This window comes from Hyaena hyaena, unplaced genomic scaffold (genome assembly GCF_003009895.1).
Source record: "Hyaena hyaena isolate Hyena2069 unplaced genomic scaffold, ASM300989v1 scaffold_334, whole genome shotgun sequence".
In the NCBI taxonomy this organism is placed as follows: Eukaryota; Metazoa; Chordata; class Mammalia; order Carnivora; family Hyaenidae; genus Hyaena; species Hyaena hyaena.
Window position 1 is genome coordinate 848,390 of NW_024080967.1, and position 20,021 is coordinate 868,410.

At 36.3% G+C, this 20,021-nt stretch overlaps 1 protein-coding gene across 4 annotated transcripts in view; it reads left to right on the forward strand.

Annotated features, from left to right (window-relative positions):
* GXYLT1 (glucoside xylosyltransferase 1) overlaps positions 1-13,909 on the forward strand; it is a 55,495-nt gene extending 41,586 nt beyond the window's left edge. For 2 of the 4 annotated variants that reach the window (XM_039249351.1, XM_039249353.1), the window contains 2 exons: positions 7,974-8,131; positions 8,376-13,909. In XM_039249351.1, coding sequence (XP_039105282.1) covers positions 7,974-8,131; positions 8,376-8,403 — 186 coding nt within the window. In that variant the 3' untranslated portion in view covers positions 8,404-13,909. Of the gene's footprint in view, positions 1-7,973 lie in introns of all 4 variants that reach the window. The other 2 variants (XM_039249352.1, XM_039249354.1) reach the window with 1 other exon arrangement.
* The last annotated feature ends 6,112 nt before the right edge of the window (positions 13,910-20,021 follow it).

Genomic DNA, 20,021 nt, shown 5'->3' on the forward strand with positions numbered 1-20,021 from the left:
GTATTCATTTGTGAGTGAGGTGAGCATTGTTTTATATATTTAAGTGCCATTTTCATGTCTTTTTTTTTGGTGAATTATCTTTCAAGTCTCTTTTACCTATTCTATAGGTTTTTAAAAATAATTTTATTGAGGGGCATCCGGGTGGCTCAGTTGGTTAAGTGTCCGACTTTGACTCAGGTCATGATCTCATGGTTCTGTGCTGACAGCTCAGAGCCTGGAGCCTGCTTTGGATTCTGTGTCTCTCTATCCCTCCCCCACTTGTGCTGTCTTTGTCAAAAATAAACATTAAAAAAAATAATTTTCTTGATACATAATTTATATATACAAAGTTCACTCATTTAAAGTTCATAATTCAGGGCGCCTCGGTGGCTCAGTCAGTTAAGCTCAGGTCATGATCTCACGATTTATGAGTTCAAGACACATGTCGGGCTCTGGGCTGACAGCTAGCTCAGACCCTGGAGCCTGCTTCCCATTCTGTGTCTTCCTCTCTCTCTGCCCTCCCCCACTTGTGCTCTGTCTCTCTCTCTCAAAATTAAATACACATTAAAAATTAAAAAAAATAAAGTGTATAATTCAGTAGATTTTAGCATATTTACAGAGTTGTGCAACCATCACCGTGAGGGAATTTTTGTCTTTGCTTCCTTCCCTCTCTTCCTGCCAATTGTTGCCAGTTCTTTGTATGGTAGGGACATTAGTCCTTTGTGGTATCTGCTGGAAATATTCTCTCCCATCTCTATTTTGTTGATAGAGCTTTTTGCCATTGAAAGTTTTTTTTCCACTTGGAAAAATGCTTTTATTTTTTTATTTTTTTTAATGTAATTTATTGTCAAGTTGGTTTCCATACTAAAATTTGTTTTTAATTTTATGTAATCAAGTTTTTAAAAGTTTCAAGAAAAATCCTTTTTCTTCCTTCACTCAGGTTATAGAAAAATTCACCTGCATACTGTGTCATTTATTACATTTAGTCTTCTGCTCAGTTTGGAACTTAACCTTTTATATTGGGTGAGGAATGGATCTTTTCCCAAATGGGTATCTTGTCTCAACACCCATTTAATTAAGTCTATCTTTAATCCAAATATCTGAGATACTGACTTTATTATATACTAAAGTTTCATTTGTAATTTCTGGATTTTCTGTTTTGTAATATTGGTCTATTTGTGTACTAATGCCATGCTCTTTTAATGATAAAGGTATCGTGTTATGTTTTAATATCTGGTAGGGTCACTCCCTTTTCAGAGGCTGTTCTCAGTGTTTTCCTAGAGGCTGTTTGTAGATGTATTTTTCCACAAATACTAACTCATTTTGTATTTTGTATTTTTTTGGGAGTGAGCCAGCTTTTTAGGAGCTGCTGACATTTTGATGGTGTTGAGACATTTGGTTGTTGAGACATTTTAATCAAGAACAAGATATCTTTACATTTGTGTCTTTGAGGAATTTTTAATAGATTTGTTCATATTTTGAACAGATCTTAAGTTTATGCTTCAATATTTTAACTTCTTTGTTTCATTTGTAAATGGAGTTTCCTCTTTTTTTTTTTTTTTAACCCTCCCTCCACCCCCGCTGGTGTATGGGGTTTCCAAACTCTTTTTTAATTAATTTATTATTTTTTTAATATAATTTATTGTAAATTGGCTTACATACAACACCCAATGCTCATCTCAACAAGTGCACTCTGCAGTGCCCATCACCCATTTTCCTCTTTTAAGCATTTGCTTTACATTGACATTGAGAAAAATTATACTGCTCCTCCCCTCCCTTTGCCTTAGATATCTGTTCTTTTTCCCTCTTGTTCTTAACCATCCTCTTTTACGTAATTAAAGTGAGTTGACAAGGAGCAATGACTCTACTTTACATACCTTTAGAAGGATTCATGAACCAGGTCTCCGTGAATATGTTGGGGACCAAGATTTGGGGCAAATCCAATGATTTATGATTTTGCTTAATGGGCTGTGTCTTCACTATACAGTTAAATCACTGAGACTTGGGGGAGAAATGTGTCTAACCACTTATCCCTCATGCAGATGTACTCTTTGTTCTGCTAGACTGTGCCTAATCTTATGTGGACATGAAGACAGAACATAAATAGGAATGCTAGTTTGGTTTAAGTGTGGGGGTCAGGAGAAGAGCTGATTGACTCTATTTTCTAGATTCTTGTTCTTTTTATTTCTAATGACTGGTCTAGTACAGCCTCATTAATAGGAATGAGGATGAAAATACTTAACTGTAATTCACTGTTAACAGCCATGGTACTGGAACTGTAAGAGCCTTGCCTTGAAGAGCTAGGGAAGGCCTTGGGCCTCACAAGGAGGCATTTGTTTTTTGTTTTGTTTTGTTTTTACTTTGAAAATAATTTATATAATCACACATTCTGCCCATCAGTGGTCTTATTCCTTATTTTCTAAATTTGTAAATTGTAGTTTATTTTTTATTATTTTTAATAGTTTATTGTCAAGTTGGTTTCCATATAACACCCAGTGCTCCTCTTCACAAGTGGCCTCCTCCATGCCCATCACCCCGCTTCCCCTCACCCTCATCCCCATCAGTCCTCAGTGTGTTCTCAGCATTCAAGAGTCTCTCATGGTTTGCCTCCCTCCCTCTCCCCCACTATTTTCCCCCTTCTTCTCCCCCATGGTCCTCCATTAAGTTCCTCCTAATCCACCTATACGTGCAAACATATGGTATCTGTACAAGAGGCATTTGAAATGGGCCCTGGATGAGCAAGAATTTTCCAGGAGGAAGGTCTTTCAGTGCAGAGTACTACCTGAGAAAAAGGTTCAGGGGTTTTCTACACAAAAAATGCTTTTTTTTTTTTTTTTTTCATAAGTCCCCGGAGAGGTCAGGTATGGAGTGTTCAGTTGGACTTGAGTGCTGGTCAGCAGTGGCCAGGATGGCATCCATGTGCTGATGCTGTGCCATGCTCAGGTGATGGTCTGCAGTGATAAGGAACTGAAGTGTTTTCCTGGATTCCGTGTTTCTTGAACTTGGTGGTAGGCACAGTGCTGACAGCATTGTGGGCTACCATTTGTGTATTTGCTAAGTTTCTTCTTTTGTAAACTTGACAGATAAAGTTTCTGGGTAATCAGTTTCTCATGATAAGCAGCACTCACTGAAGAATTATAAAACTGAGTATTGATGTTCACTTTATTTTTTATTTTTTTAATTTATTTTTTGATGTTCATTTTAATGTAGCAGACCTTGTATGCCCTCAGAAATCAGTTTTGTATATTAATAATGCTTTATTGTGGGTTGTCAAAAGGTGATAAAAATGAAGAAAAGTACTTTTGAGGTTCTGTGACTGCAGGATTGAAAAGAAACATATTCCTGTAAAAGTAGGATTTCTTTGTTTCCTTTAAGCATTAAGAAAATCCATTTTTAAGGAATTAAATCACCAGTTTTATATTATCTTTGGTAAATATATACCTTTAAAAAGCTGAGTAATGGTTTTAAGCTGATTAATTACACTTGATTTTTAAAAAATAAGTCTTTTAAAATGATTTCAAATACTGAATTAATGATTATTTGTGCTTGTTTTGGATCTGTATTAACTATTGCTATATCTTTCCATTTTTCAATTTAATGAAGTTAAGCAGTCTTTTATGGTGCTCTTGGTTAGTGTTTTTATCTTCGCTTATCTATAATTCAATGAGAAGTGTAATTTTTAAAAGCATTGCATTCAGACAAGGGTACTTATGTGAGTTTCAGACAGAAGCTTAGTCATAGCCATTGAATGCAGTGAACAATTTGAATTATAAAGGATATGAACCATCTTTAAAATGTAAATGCGTGGCTGTGTCTTCCAGCAAGTCAGGTTTTACAGTCCATACATATTTGTTAAATATTAGTTGTTGAATGAATAAAAATATTAATATTAAAAATTGCAAATGCAAAATGGAAACAAAACATTTTATTGCTCTATAAGGTATTTTCTGCTTCATGTATTTCATTCTGAATTACATTTCTTGGTGGTTCTGTGTTAACTTTGATTTAGTTCACATCCTGCTATATTTGCATAACTATCTCCACAAGGGAGTCCTCCTGAGTGTTTCCCTCCTATGCTATGGTAGTCCCCACTCCTTTTCCATGGGGCATTTGTTCCATGATCCCCAGTAGATGTCTGAAACTATAGATAGTACTGAACCCTATACCTACTCGTTTTTTCCTACACGTATATATCTGTGATAAAATTTAATTTGCACATTAGGCACATAAGAGATTAACAAAGGTAACCAATAATGAAATAGAATAGTTATAACAACATATTGTAATAAAAGTCATGTGACTGTAGTCTCTCTCAAAATATTTTATTGCCCTGTACTCACCCTTCATCTTGTGATGATGTGGGATGATAAAATGCCTGTGTGATGGGATGAAGTGAGGTGAATGACATAGGCATTGTAACAGGGTTAGGCCATTGTTGACCTTCTTACTGTGTGTCAGGAGGAGGACTGTGTGCTTCCAGACTGCAGTTGGCCACAGGGAACTGAAACCACAGAAGGTGAAATCGTGGTTTAGGGTTACTGTTGGACCTTCTTGTATGACTTGGCTCTCAGCATTTGTTGCATTGAGTTGCAATTTTTGTCATCTTTTAAAAACCTCTTGTATTTTTTGAAAATGCCTCGAATTATCTAATTGTAGCCATCTTAGCCTCAGTACTTATTCACTGCCTTTCAGCTGACAGCCTTATGTTTAAAAGCATGATCTTAAAAGTTTGTATACTGGGTACTGTGCCAGTGAAGAAGAACTGATTCACTGTGTGAGGAAAGGCTTCTTGGAAGTGCTGACATTTGAAGTGAGCTACAAGGATGAGTACTAGGCAGAGAAGGAAAGGTGAATGAGGCAGACACAGCATCTGGTGTGGAAAGAGGCCTGTAGTCAGCTACAGCCACATGTGGCTTCTGGGGAGGGGAACACCTAGATGTGAGTTCTGTTCTGCACAACACTGTGGTGCTGCAGATTATGTGACTGGCAGAAAGTGCTGGGGCCTCAAGCTGAATTTATATAGCTGGAAATTTTGGTAATTTATCATCTTCTCCCTTAAAGGTCAAATTAGTTGTGTTATGTGGGACTAAAAGAGTTTCAATTCATGAGGCACTATTATTATTTCAGAAAAATCTTCATCAAAATAGTTTCTCGGGGCAGAAAAAAACTTTTTAACCACAAACACTTGGATTTAAATAACATGAAATGAATTAACTGAATCTCAAGTACTTCATATTTGTGGGAATTAAAAAAAAATTTTTTTTACGTTTATTTTTATTTACTTTGAGAGAGATATACAGAGCAAACAGGGGAGATGCATACAGAGGGGGAGACAGAATACCAAGCAGGCTCTACATTGATAGAACCATAAGATCATGACCTAAGTCGAAATCAGGAGTCAGATGCTTAACCGACTGAGCCACCCAGGGGCCCCTCTGAGAATTAACTCTTAAACAGCTTTGTAATGTTTTTTTATTTTATTGGCATTGCTTAGTAAGAAAAAGATCATGGTTTGGTCTTCCCAGTTTCATCTGCCTCTCAAACACAGTTGTCCAGCATATTTTTTGTATACATTGAGATGTTTCTTGATAGTGTCGCTTGATAAAGGTTGCCTTTTCAACATGGCTGCCACTTTTAACCCCACACAAATTTGAGTCACATCTTTGCACAGCATAGTTGTCCCAGTTTCCCACTGTTAATTGAGTTTTACCTTTCAACAGGATTTTTGAAACTGACTTGACACGGTTTCATTTGCTTATTTGGCTAAGCAGTGCTATGTGGTGGTCGAGCACTTGTACTTTCGGAGCTGGGATTGAATCCTGGCTTGGCTACTTACTACCTTTGTAGCTGGGAGAATTCTCTCTCCTTTCCTTAGTTGGTTGTAATTTAGTTGCTTGGTTGTAGGTGGGGATAATTATATTACCTAGTTCATAAAGTTGGTGTGAGGCTTAATGCTTAATACATACAAAGCTCCAAGGTGCTTTGTGTGTAGGAGGTCCTTTTAAAAAAAAACAAAAACAGACTAGCCCAACTTTTAATTTCTCTCAGATACCTGTGTGCTAGTAATTTTCTTTCTTTTTAATTATTATTTTCATTACCTTCTTCCTAGTTAAATTGCCCTCTTTTTTTTTTTTTTTTTATCTTCAAAACAGTATTTATCTTCAGTGTATGTGATTGGGTTTTAAAAATTATCCCAAGAGTGATGGTTTCATGGAGTTAATGCTCATAGGTTTCTTTCTGAAGAGATACTGAGGTTGAACATCTCTTTACATCTCTACATGGATAAAAGCTGTGTTACAAATTATCATCTAAGTTCATTCTGTTCTCCAAAGATTGGCAGTGGCTTCCTGTAGGCTCACTAATTCTGATTCAAGTGGTGCTTTCCTTTCCTTTCCCTCATTGTCATGGTAGTGAACCTTGGGAGTAACCTCAGGTCATTTGATCCTTCTGAGATTTCAGGTTCTGGATTTCCTTTAGGAACTTGCATTTTTCACTGATACCAAATCTTCACATAAAATGTTCCATTTTCAAGACCCATCTGTCATTCTAATTGAAAATATGCCTAGTTGCAAATGCCGAATAAAACAATAATAGCTTGTTAGGAGTGCCTGGGTGGCTCAGTCAGTTAAGCATCCAGCTCTTGGTTTTGGCTGGGGTCATGATCTCACAGTTGTTAGGATCGAGCCCTGCAATGAGCTCTGCACAGACAGCATGGAGCCTGCTTGGGATTCTCTCTGTCTCATTCTCTGTCTGCTCTTCCCCTACTTGTGCTCTCTCTCTCTCAAAATAAATAAACTTAAAAACCTTTTCAGCAGGTTGAAAACACTAAAATCACAAGTTATTTCTACTTAGCTGCTCCTGTAGTATTTTTTAAAATATAAAATTTTTTTAATGTTTATTTTTGAAGGAGAGAGAGACAGAGTGTGGGTGGGGAAAGATGCAGAGAGAGGGAGACACAGAATCTGAAGTAGGCTTCAGGCTCTGAGCTGTCAGCACACAGCCTGATGTGGGGCTGGAACCCATGAACTATGGGATCATGACCTGAGCCAAAGTCGGATGTTTAACCAACTGAGCCACCCAGGCGCCCCTCAAAATATATTCCTTGAGATATTAATATATTTTACGTGAGAAAGGACTCTGGTCAAAAATATATTTTGGAAATAGGAGAACAAACAACATTCAACACACAGTTTTCATTTTACTGTTGAGGGATTTTCCTTTTTTTCTTTTTTTTTTTATGTTTATTTATATTTGAGAGAGAGAAACAGAGTACAAGCAGAGGAGGGACAGAGAGAGAGGGAGACAAAATCCAAAGCACGCTGTAAGCTCTGAGCTGTCAGCAGAGAGCCTGACACAGATCTTGAACTCCCAAGCCATGAGATCATGACCTGAGCTGAAGTCAGAGGCTTAATCGACTGAGTCCCCAGGCACCCACCCCAAGACTTTTCATGTGCCATTGTGAGTTCCCACAGGGAGTGTATGATGTGCGGTAGATCCCAAATACATTTACCCATGGGACCCGTTCGTGCAGTTACGGTTCTTCAGGAGACCCTGAACTGTACTGGCGTTTCACATTCCTCTCACTCCATGGTTTTCTCTCAGTCCTTTGTGGTCTAGCCTCAACACTGTTCAGAGTGATTTTTGTCCTTCGTTAGTGTCTCAGACACCTTCAGAGCTTTTGATGATCATGAATTTCTACTAGTAGGTGTCTCTGGGCCTTCTCTGACCCTTATACGTGTTCTTGCCTTGGTTTGGGATGTCCTTCCTCCATTAAGTCTTCTCTGAAAACCTTTCCCTGATGTCCCCAGTGATTTACTGTGAATTTCTCCCCTGACTAATGTGAGATCATACAGCCAGTTAATTCATTGAACATATTTGTTGAACATATATACTTTCTGTGAGACTGGAAGTTACTAATTTTAAATTGATTGAAGTTTTTTGAAGTTTAATTACATTTTTATATATATCTTTGTCTTTTTATTTTCTTTCTCTAGTGTTCTTTTAAAGATGACAACATCCGTTCCTTATTAAAACCTTTAGAACTGGAACTACAAAAGACAGTCCATACGTACTGTGGAAAAATTTACAAAATATTTATCAAACAGCTAACAAAAAGCATACAAGATCGTTACGATAGACCACCAAAGGAAAGGTGATTCTTGGTGACTGCCAAATCAAATGAATTAAAACAACAAAATATCAGGGGATATGTGTGAAGGAATAGTTTTGCATGAAGTGTTCAGGAAGGAATTGTTCATCTTCAGAATAATTATTTTTCCTGAAGAAGTTAAATGAGCAAATATTCATGTAATGAAGAATAAGTTAAAGTATTGGACCCCAACAAGAAGACATTTTTGATCTCTGATGTTTTGTAATGTTATTTGCTGTCATTCCAGTATTGATGAAAACATTGAGTGGTTGTAGCCTACAGACTTTGCTTGACTCTTCTCAAGTAAGTAAGAACAGTAGGGGTGTATGGATGGAGAAAATGTACCTCATACACAGTGAAAACACTCAAACTGTGAGTATAGCCGTAGTTCTATGTCAGCACTAACCTCACTTTAAATGTATGACACGAAGTTTACAGGAACAGACATGTTCTGTTTCTAAAGCAATGTGATGTAACCGGTGTAACCATTGACAATCGATGTGTGCCTTTATACATTTCATCTCTGTTTTAAACTGTTTCTGTGACAATCATGTTTAAAATTAGATTATAAGTAAGCTGCACATTTAAAACTGAGCTGTATCAGAAAGTGGGAAAACCATAAAAATGTTGGGAGTTTTAGTCTCTGTGTGTTTGTGAAATGTAATAGTCACATTTATATATGCTAACCTGTTTTGCCAAAACTCAAATCTGAGATTGTTAAACAGATATTTTTGGAAATTTTCATCACTTTAAGTGAAAATTTTCAGCTTTACTGGGCATTCTGGAAGCAAAAGATCTGCTGATCATAAAGTGAGAACCTAACTAGTATACTTCTCTGATTGTGGAAAATGTGATGGACCAAAATGCATAAGCTGTGTACTTCCTGTGAACAGTAATCTTAGTTACAATGAAGCAGGAAAAATAGTGGTCCATTTACACTTTTTTCTTCTACCTCAGAATGGCTTTGCAAGATTCTTTTGAAGAAGCAAATGTAGAGAACCTCACTTTAAGTCAGTCAGACAACGTTCATCAATGATTTACATTAAGAAGATTGTTATATCTGAGTATAGAAAAGGTAGTTTTGATTGGGTTAATGTACATATATCTTCCTTATTTGAACATCACTTAAGACTTTTTTTAATCTTGAAGATAAGAAAAATACTATTTCTCTTAGTGTTCTTGACTACTCCCTAATGTAACTGTAGATTCTGAGTACTTAGCATGTACTGTGCTGCAGCATATGCCTCATTTTACTAAGTACTACATGGTTATTCTTTTCCACTTTTGCTATTTTAATACTTAAATAGAGAAGGGAAAATCATGAAGGAAAAAAAATACAACTTCTGTGAAAATAGTCGTGATTGGCTTTATAAAAGTTAGAGTGCCCTCTGTGGAAACATGGAACATGCAGATAGACATAGTCAGTGCGGTCATCTTGTCTTTTTCAGTTCAGTCAGGGCACAGATTGAGAGACGAAGGTGTAAAAACGACAAATTAGAAGTTAATAACCAGCCCAACATTCTTCGAGCAGATGCGTTTAGAGAACACAATCTGTATGTCCTTGGCAGAATGCCATGGTGAATATGAGAACTTGTGAACTGTGCTGAAATTGAGTTTATTGAGTAGAAAATGAGAATCGTAGAATTTTGAGGTTTGGAAGGTACATACAAGATCATTTCTGATGACCCTCGAGAGGGAGAGAGAACTTCATCTGTCTCTAATAGCCTCTCGTGGGAAGCTTATTGAATGTCGATCCCTGGGCTTCACTTAAGAGCCTCTTGTAGTCTTGTGTCTAGGATGGGGTCTGCAGATGCTTTTTTAGTGAAGAGATTTAAAAATGACACAAAAGTGGAACAGTACAGTGGTACTCATTGCCCGGATCAAACATTTACAATATCTTATCGATGTTTGCATTATCCATCCCTCTTTTCTTTGCTGAAGTATCTTAAAGAAAATCTCAGAAAGCCTGTTATTTCACCACTGTGAGTACTTTGGTAACTACAATGACATCGTACCTCCTTTGACTTCATTTGCTATCCATTCCTAAGCAAATTTCCTTAATTGTCAACAATGTTAGAATTAGGGTACAAAAATAAGTCATCTTACGATTCTATTTTTAATAAGTATCTCAGGTGATTTTGATGTCAGCTAGTTTGGTAACTATTGGGAATCATTTTGCCAACTTGAAGGTTGAAGTTAGGATACCGTAGTTCTTGGTACAGCTGGATTATAAACATGATTCTGGAATATTAGAGGAATTGGGGTTATTGATAAAATAGGAATTTATATTATTAGTAAGTTTCTTAGTTTTAATTTCCTCAGTGAACAGGGAACCTCTGATAGAGTAGGTTGGGACTGTAGAGTGTGGTCATGATTTAATCCAACTGGACTGTATACTGTGGTCTCACGTAGTGACTTATTTACACTGACACACTCCATACTGTAGATCAGTTAGAAGGTTCTTCATCTGGTTTATTCAGACCTGACTTAATTGGGCATTTTACCATAAATTGGGGTATGGTGAAAACTTTCTACTTTAGGGACTATATTTACCTAAAACTTAGGCTATTACAGAAAGTTCATAACAATAGTAAAATAAGTTTTCTGAATTTATCTTTAGATAGGGTAACTTTTTCTTTGAGAATTCTTAAGAAAGGCAGTTCTCAGCATTAACGAGATTAAATTGTAGAACAACTTAGAGAACATATTATATTTCTTAAACAGTATATCTATGCATTTTATATAAATTACATTATATATTCTTTGAGTCTTTGTGTTAGAACAATTCTGACCTCAGAATGTTCTCTGGGCTACAGTATTACCAAAGTGGAATGACTTCAAAATGTAGTCAAACTTTATTTGTATGAAGTAGCCATCTTAAAAGAACTTGGAAACCTTTAGAAAATATATATTGTGATTTACATTTTAAAGCAATACATAACATTTTTTTCCTTGTGAAGAATAGTTCATAATGTATAAGGTAACCCAGTTATCTTGTGGACACTTTAGAACCTGAAATAATAGTACTGCTTACCCCGTTGCTCTTTCATCTTGCCTCCCATGAGATGTTACTGGTATAATGGAAAGAAAACCAATTTGTGTGTTATATCTGGATTCTTTTCTTGGTTTGGGACCCCAGGCATTTCATTTCACCTTTCATGTCCCTTGGTTTGTAAGCAATCAGTATGCTCTTCCCACCTCATGAGACTCAGAAGTCATAAGTCAGGAAGTTATGTGACTCAACAGAAATAATGGATTTGAATGCATTGTGCATGGCTTATACATGCCACATGAGCGTTTCTGTTGAAGTTCTGTTTTGTTATGTTGCTTCCTGTCAGATCATTCTGTTTCCTTAGGGTGAGTGGGTGAGTGTTTTCTGACATGTATTGTATCTCCAGTATGAATTTGCTTATATTATGTAAGGAGTTTTTAAGAAAGAGAAAGAGCAGAAAGGAGTGATTATAAATGAATGAACAAATAAAGAGAAGGGAAAAAGAGAAAGTGAGAAAAGTGAGGAAAGAGAAGGGAATAAAGTGAGAATGGCAAATGGCAGAGTAAGAGAAAAGATGGAATGAGAGCGGGAAAATCGAGAAGTGGAGATGGAGAGAAATGGTATGGAAACAGTCACTTTTTTGTTTAGTGTCCCTGCCCTGCGCCACTGTCTTCCTGCCTTGTGTTTCAGTTCATGAGGCCCTCCAGGGTCAGGAAGGGTGCTGGCCTTCATGTGCGCGGGCAGCACAGCTACCTTGGTTTGATTCTCAGTAGTAGAGTCCTTTTCTGCTCACTCTACTCACTGACCTAAATTTACTTATGATGATCAGCATTGGTTTTTTTTTTGTTTGTCTGTTTTGTTTTTTTTACCTGGATCCCAGTTTGTGAGGTAAGACCTGTGGAAACATGACAGATACCCTCCTTTATAATAATGGTTTTAAAGTCATCCCAGGTTTTGGATTATGCAAGACGAACCACATGGATTCATAGCGAAGGCTGGGGTCGAGGGGTGGCTTAGTCCCGTCCTAAGGGCCCCGGGGAATCTTAGCAGCAGTTTTTCAGATGAAATTGATAGGAAGCCAGATTTGGGAATCATTGCCCTGCTTTGAATGACAATTTACATAATAATCATATCTATTGATTCCTCAGAAGGCATACTTGCAGTCGTACCATTAAGAATGGATTCAAGAGAACAGGAGAAACACACTAAAGGGAAAAGCCTGAAAGATACTATTCAGGGTCTCTCAGAAGTTTGTATTATAAGTAATAAATACCTTATTAGTAATCAGAGCCTCTTTGAAGTAATCAGAACCTCTTTCTAAAGAAAGATCATGAATCTGTTTTTTGTTTGTTTTTAAATAACTCTTTTGGTTCCTTTGAGTAAATAGAGAAGAATAGAAGGGGTGCAATATTTTAGGTGTGGGCCCAGTTATCAAATTATTAAGTGTACTTTCAAGTGTCTTAAAACAATTGCCTTATTGCATTTTAATATTTAATAAAAGTAGATTAAATAGTGATTTGTACTGTAACAGTTATTCTTTTATACATTGCCAAAGCAATCCTTTTTTGCCTCTTAAAGTCTGGCTCAGCTGTTTGCTGTTTCCTAATTAAATGAACATGAAACCAGATTTCTAAAACCAAGTTATATAAACTTAAGTCTAAGAGGTGGCACAAGAATGTTCTTTTTTTTTTAAACAAAAAATGATTATAATGTTAATTCAAATATCTAGGAATTATGGAACCATGCGAAGAATGTGGAATAGCATGTTGGACTGGGCGGTTCAAAATTGATTACAAGTACATGTCAAATTTATGTTTAGATGGAAAACAATGAATCGTCATCTTATCTCTACCGATAATTCCAAATGTGTAATGGGTCTGTTTCTTTGGAATTTTCTATAAACTCCGTTTTTAAACAAAATAGTGCCTTTGAAAAGATAAGGGAAAAAATTTCTTGAAAATTTCTTACTACCGATACTGTGAATGCTTTTTTGGAGGGTCTGTGGTCAGGCTTTTTAATATCAAACTTAAGAACTGATTTGGAACCTTTGCTTATGTTTAGTTTATATATACAATCTGAATTTGTGACTATATTCACACACGTAATACCATGCAACTCCTTGTAAAACATGAAGAGAACACAACAGTGTTATTCCATTTAAAAAGTAAGTTAACTTTGAATCTGATGGAAAATAGCTATTTTTAACTTTGTATAAAATCTCTTCAGGGAATATTGGAATGTTGTGCAAAAATAATTCAGGGCTTGTAGTGTACATGTAGAATAGGTCCTCCATTCAAGACTTAGCAGAACCCACATACATCATATGTGTTGTCTTCAGTGTTTGAGAGCTGGACCAGTGGTTTTTTATGGATGCTGTAACAGAAGATCTATGAAGGGGATGATGTTTGCACCTGTTCTTGAAATCAGAAACTGGAAAAAGTTGCAAGCATTTCAATTTTTCACAAACATTTTGCATAAATACATTAATATTTTGAGTTAGTTTGGTCCTATAGCTATAGGAAGGACTGTTGGTATACTGTGATATGTAGAAATTAGTACCCTTAAACTGCCTTTTACCTTAAAATACGGTTTTAGCATAATTTGATTATCTTTCTCCAAGTATTTGGTGTATCTTGAAATTTATTAAAGGGGTATGAGATGATAGATTTGGATGTAACCAGAGAATAATGGAAAGTTGTTTTGTGCTGTTGTGGGGGACTTCAGTTCCTCTTTTTCTTGAGAAACTGTATTGCTGTTGCTAAATAAACATGTACTTGATAAATGTTTAATTTTTACAAATGATGTGTCTGAATTATTCTAGCAATCCAAAACAATTTTGGAATCTTTAGAGTTGAGATTCCTGATAACTAGGAGCCTAGGCTATAAGCAGTTTCAGGGTTGATTCTTTCCACAGCTGAACAGTTTCATCAGGAAGCTAAGTACTGTCTGTTTTTCCATTACCATTTTCAGCATGTGCTTGGTCTCAACCACAAGGCCACAGAGTGACAGCTAACTTCCAGGTTGCAGATGACAACCAGAGGCAGAAATATATGTCTTTTTTTGCAAGAGTAAGGTTCTACTAGGTCTTATAGCCATAATAATGTCTGTCTAAAACAGCCACTTTGCAAAGGGAATAAAATTCTTTAACAGTTGGCTCAGAACATGGAGATTTGCGCCAAACTTCAAAATGGCCTTCCCTTAAAAAATGGCTGCTCAGAGGAAAGGGGAGCAACATCAGGGTTCTGTTAGAAGTTGGTTGGGTAGAAGAGTTGGGAGCTTGGGAGATAGCAACAGACCACGCATTGTTTTACTGGTCGAAGTATTTCTTGTAATTTCCAGGGGGATCACTTTTCAGATTAGAGATAAGCATCTTTTCTGTGCTAGGGGGTAATTTTGCTTTAAAAGTTGTCTGTACTGTTACGATCTCACAGTTCTCAGTTTTATATATTTTATTATTTATACAGTGTTTTTTCTAGTCACAATATAAAGGGTTTTAAAAGATTATTGAGATGATGACTACTTCTAAGAAGTCTTTAAAAGTTATTTTACATTCATGATGAAAACTATTTAATAAATACTTATTAGCAGTCTTTATCATGTTTTCCATTAAATCTTTTGTAAGTTACAAAATGTCCCCAGTGAAACAAAAATCCAAATAATATGGAAGGCTTAAAAGTATGTGAAGTAATGCAACTCCTGTCAAAATATCAACAGCATTTTTCACAGAACTAGAGCAAATAATTCTAAAATTTGCATGGAACCACAAAAGACCCCAAATAGTTAAAGCAGTCTTGAGAAAGAAGAACAAAGCTGGAGGTAGCACAATCCCAGACTTCAAGATAGACGACAAAGCTATAGTAATCAAAACAGTTGTGGTCCTGGCATAGAAATACACAGATCTGTGGAACAAAAGAAGAGTCGAGAAATAAGCCCACATTTAATACGGTCAGGTAATTTATGACAAGGGGAGGGAAGAATATGTAATGGGAAAAAGATGGTCTCTTCTCTACATGAAAAAGGATGAAACGACCACTTTTTATACCATACACAAAAATAAACTCAAAATGGATTATAAAGATGCAAATGTGAGACATGAAACCATAAAACTCCTAGAAGAAAACTTAGGTGGTAATCTCTTTGACATCAGCTATAGAAACATTTTTCTAGATAGGCCTCCCCAAGCAAGGGAAACAAAAGCAAAATTAAACTATTGGGACTACACCAAAATAAAAAGCTTTTGCACAGCAAAGGAAACCATCACAAAACTAAAAGGCAACTTGACTGGGAGAAGGTAAGTGATATATATGTGATAAGGGGTTAATATTCCAAAATATATAAAGAACTTCTATAACTCAACACCAAAGAAGCAAATAATTCATTTAAATAATAGGTAGACACCAGAATAGATGTACCAAAGAAGACATACAGATGACCAACAGACACATAAAAAGATGCTCAGTGTCACTAGTCATCATGGAAATGGAAGTTAAAACTGTAATGAGATGTCACCTAAAATCAAAAACACAAGAAATAAGTGTTGCTGAGGATGTGGAGGAAAAGGAGCCTTTGTGCACTGTTGGTGAGAATGAAAATTGGTACAGCTACTGTGGGACACAGATGGAGGTTCCTCAAAAAGTTAAGGATAGAATTACCATATGATTTGGCAATCCCATTCTTGGATATTTACCAAAGAAAATAAAAGCACTAATTTGAAAAGAAATATGCACCTCTATATTTATTGCAGCATTATTTACAATAGCCAAGATATGGAAGCAACCCAGTGTGTCCATCTGTAGGTTAATTGGTAACATGTGGTATATAGAGATACGTAGATACATAGAAAAAATATATATACACACATCCATACACACTGTGAAATACTGGTCAGCCACAAAAACGGTGAGAAGTTGCCATTTGCAACAACATGGATAGAGCCAGAGGGTATAAGTGAAATAAGGTGGAGAAAGGCAAATACCATATGATTTCATTCATGTATGGAATTGGAATCATGCACCAATGAGAAAAACTCAAGACTCTTAAATACAGAGAACAAATTAGTGGTTGCCAGAGGGGAGGTGGGTGGGAGAATGGGTGAAATAAAGAGGATTAAAAGTACAATTACTGTGATAGGCACTGAGTAATGCATAGAATTGTTGAGTCACTATGTTGTATACCTGCAACTGATATAACGCTATTAATTGTACTTCAATTTACAAAAAGTATATGAAGTAAAAAATAAAAGGCCCTCCTATCCATGGAGCCCTAAAAATGTTTGGTGGTCTTTTGTTAAGCATATTTACATGTATGGCATGCACAAAGGTATGGTTGGCTCCTATGTTACACACTTCTACCACTTGCCTGTTTTTCACATAGTTTTCCTTGTCAACACATTAGATCCACCTCATTTTTTATAGCTGTATATGTCATAGTAATGTACTTACATAGAGATTAACACACTGACTTCTGAAATATAAATGTGTAATGAGTTTTTAATTTTATAGTAAACCACTTTGCCCATTTTGCTAGTTAAGTGTAATTTACTCTAAGCACATTAAATTGTGGTAAAAAAAAACAAAACAACAACAACTAGTATGCCTCAGGCATCAAAGTAAATGTCAGATCATTATATTTTGTTTTTTTATTAGGATCTTTGAATTTTATTTAGATTATGAAATCATCAAGATAACCTCTATATTATTTTATAGACAAAATACAGTCTTGAAAAAACAATAAGCTACTTTCTTTTTGTTCTTCTTCCCCGCCCCCCATCCTCAACCCCTATTTCCCCCAGCCTCCTACCCACCTCTCCTCTGGTAACCATCAGTTTGCTCTCTGTGGTTAAGAGTGTTTCTTGGCTTGTCTCTCTCTATTTTTTCCTTTGCTCATTTGTTTTGTTTCTTAAATTCCACATAGGAGTGAGATCATATGGTATTGTACTTTGCTCAACTTTATACTTTCTAGCTCTATTCATGTCATTGCAAAATATAATTTTGTTTTTAATTAAAAGAATGGCAATTTTTGTAGTTTATTTAATACATACTAGTAAAATGAGTAACGACAGTATTTTTGTGAAAATGGCATGTCTGAATATTGTTACTTTATAATATTTTAGTATTGTATTTAATACAATACCTTTACATTATTTTTTAAAATTTTGAGGAAAGTTTAAAAAATTTAGTTGTGAAAATTAACAAAAAATTGAACACAAAATTTGCCTGTGCTTTTGCCTGTACTTTCTCATTTAAAATCTATTAATAGGACCACTTGCTTGGTTAAAGAGGTTTTTATTTTTTAAGATTTTTTTTTAATTCTTTAAAAAAATTTTTTTAACATTTTTTATTTATTTCTGAGAGAGAGAAAGAGAACAAGAGAGAGACAGCATGAGCAGGTGAGGGTCAGAGAGAGAAGGAGACACAGAATCTGAAACAGGCTCCAGGCTCTGAGCCAGCTGTTAGCATAGAGCCTGACACAGGGCTTGAACCCGTGAACCACGAGATCATGACCTGAGCCGAAGTCGGATGCTTAACCAACTGAGCCACCCAGGTGCCCAGATTAAAGAGGTTTTTAATCTTTTAGAACAATGTGAACAGAAATATAATGCAATCACATGCATAATTTTGTTTTCTAGTAACCACAAAAGCAGTAGGAAACACTTGAAAGTAATTTTAATAATATGTTTTACTTAGCCCTGTGTATCCAAAATATCATCTGGGCATGTAGTTGATATGAAAATGTTAGTGAGATAACACCTTTCTTTTTCTTTTTTTTTAAATCTTTTTTTTTTTTTTTAGTATAGATTTTTAATCCCAGATCTATACTAAACCTGAGTCTGCTACTATAGAGTTGGACTTCTCATGTTACTACAGCTTCCTTCTAAAGCCATGTCCTTCATTTTGCACTAGATCTATACCCTTTTGCATAAACTGAAGAACATTATTGCATCAATTCTTAACATTATTGCATCAATTCTTACCTCTTTACCATTTTTTTTCACTCTACTGCATCATTTCCAGCAAACTTCCTTGAAAGACTTGTTTCTGCTTCCTCTCTCGTCAAGGTTATCAATGACTTGTGTGTTCTTTGTTCCAATTTCCAGTTGCTAATTATCTTATTTGACCTATCAGCAACATTTGACAGACTTTGAAGGACCACTTTCATTGAAGCATTTTCGTCAGTTGACCTCTATTTCATCATATTCTGTGTCCCCCTTTCCTCATCCAGCACTTCTTTTCAGTTTCCTTTCTGGCACTCCATTTCTTATCACTCTCTTAATGCTAGAATATATCAGACCCTCGCAGTGATCTCATCCATTTGATGTCTAAAAACTTTGATTCTCTCCCCAATTTCTGTCATCAACCAAGAGATCTGTCAAATTTTAGACTCTTTTCTACTGCACATTCCTACTCGTTATCTCTGCTAGAATATCTAGTATCCACCCCAAAGTAATCTAAAACAGAATAGAATCCTTGATTTTTCTTTTAATTTAATTTAAAATCTCTTGATATTTCTGTTCTATTTAGAATCTTATTTACTTAGATGGCGATAAATCTATCCTTCCAGTTGCTCAGGCTAAAATCCTTGAATCCATTCTTTATTTCTCTCTTGTTCATCCACATTCCACATACAAGCCATTAAGCAAATTATTGGAGTGCCTGGATGGCTCAGGTGGCTTGATTTGGGCTCAGGTCATGATTTCAGGGTAGTGAGATCAAGTTCCTTGTTGGGGTCTGTGCTGAGAGTGGAGCCTGCTTAAGATTCTCTCCCTCTGGGGGCACCTGGGTGGCTCAGTTGGTTAAGCCTCCAACTTCATCTCAGGTCATGATCTCACGGTTCGTGGGTTCGAGCCCTGCGTCGGGCTCTGCTGACAGCTCAGAGCCTGGATCCTGTTTCAGATTCTGTGTCTTCCTCTCTCTCTGACCCTCCCCTGTTCACACTGTCTCTCTCTCAGAAATTATTAAAAATATTTAAAAAAAAAAGATTCCCTCTGTCCATCACCCCCCACCCAAATAAATAAATAAAATCAACCTTCAAATTACAGAATCCAACCACTGCTTACTATTTCGCTTTCTATTCTGCTTATATGGGCCGTCATTTTCTGTTTTTTAAATCAGTGTGACAGACTCCTACCTAAATGGAGACCCTGATCCCAACAATGCCCACCTACAGTTTATCTTCAACAAAGCAGCTAGACTGCTCTTTTAAAAGGTAAAATCATATATCCTATCTCTGCTCAACCTTGGTGATCCACCATTCACTCAGTAATAGACAAAATCCGTCAGACCTGACAGGTTCTGCCAGCAACCTGTATGTACTGTCCCATTATTTCTCTAATTTCATGTAATACTCTTTCCTTGCTCACTCTTCTTCAGCCATATTGGCATGCCTGACACACTCTCGATGAGATTTTGCATTGTATTTACCTTTCTTGGCAAGTTTCCCAAACATCTCCCTGCACAACTCTGTCATTTTCTTCAAGTCTTTGGCTAAATGTCAATTGCCAGTGAAGCCAACTAAATGAGTAACAGATGGCTGCAAATTTTTTGACTCTCCTCCTATTGGGGAGAGAGCCTATTTCCCATCCACTTGAATTAAGGATGGTCTATGACTGCTTAAACCAGTAGAGTATGGCAAGCCTTACTCTTTGGGACTACCAACTTCTTAAACTCTTAGAATCCTGAGTTCTCTTGTAAGAAGTCTGACTACCCTGCTGTAGAAACCACCTGGAGACATTCTAAGACTCCATGGGGAAGGAGAGGGTCCCCACTTGACCAAGCTTCCAGCCATCCCTGCCAAGTCCAGACTTGTGAGTAATATCTTAAATTCTCTTTGACCAATGAAGCCATATTGGATTTTCTGGCCCAACCCTGCCAACAGTTGAAAACCACAGTGACTCCAGTTGAC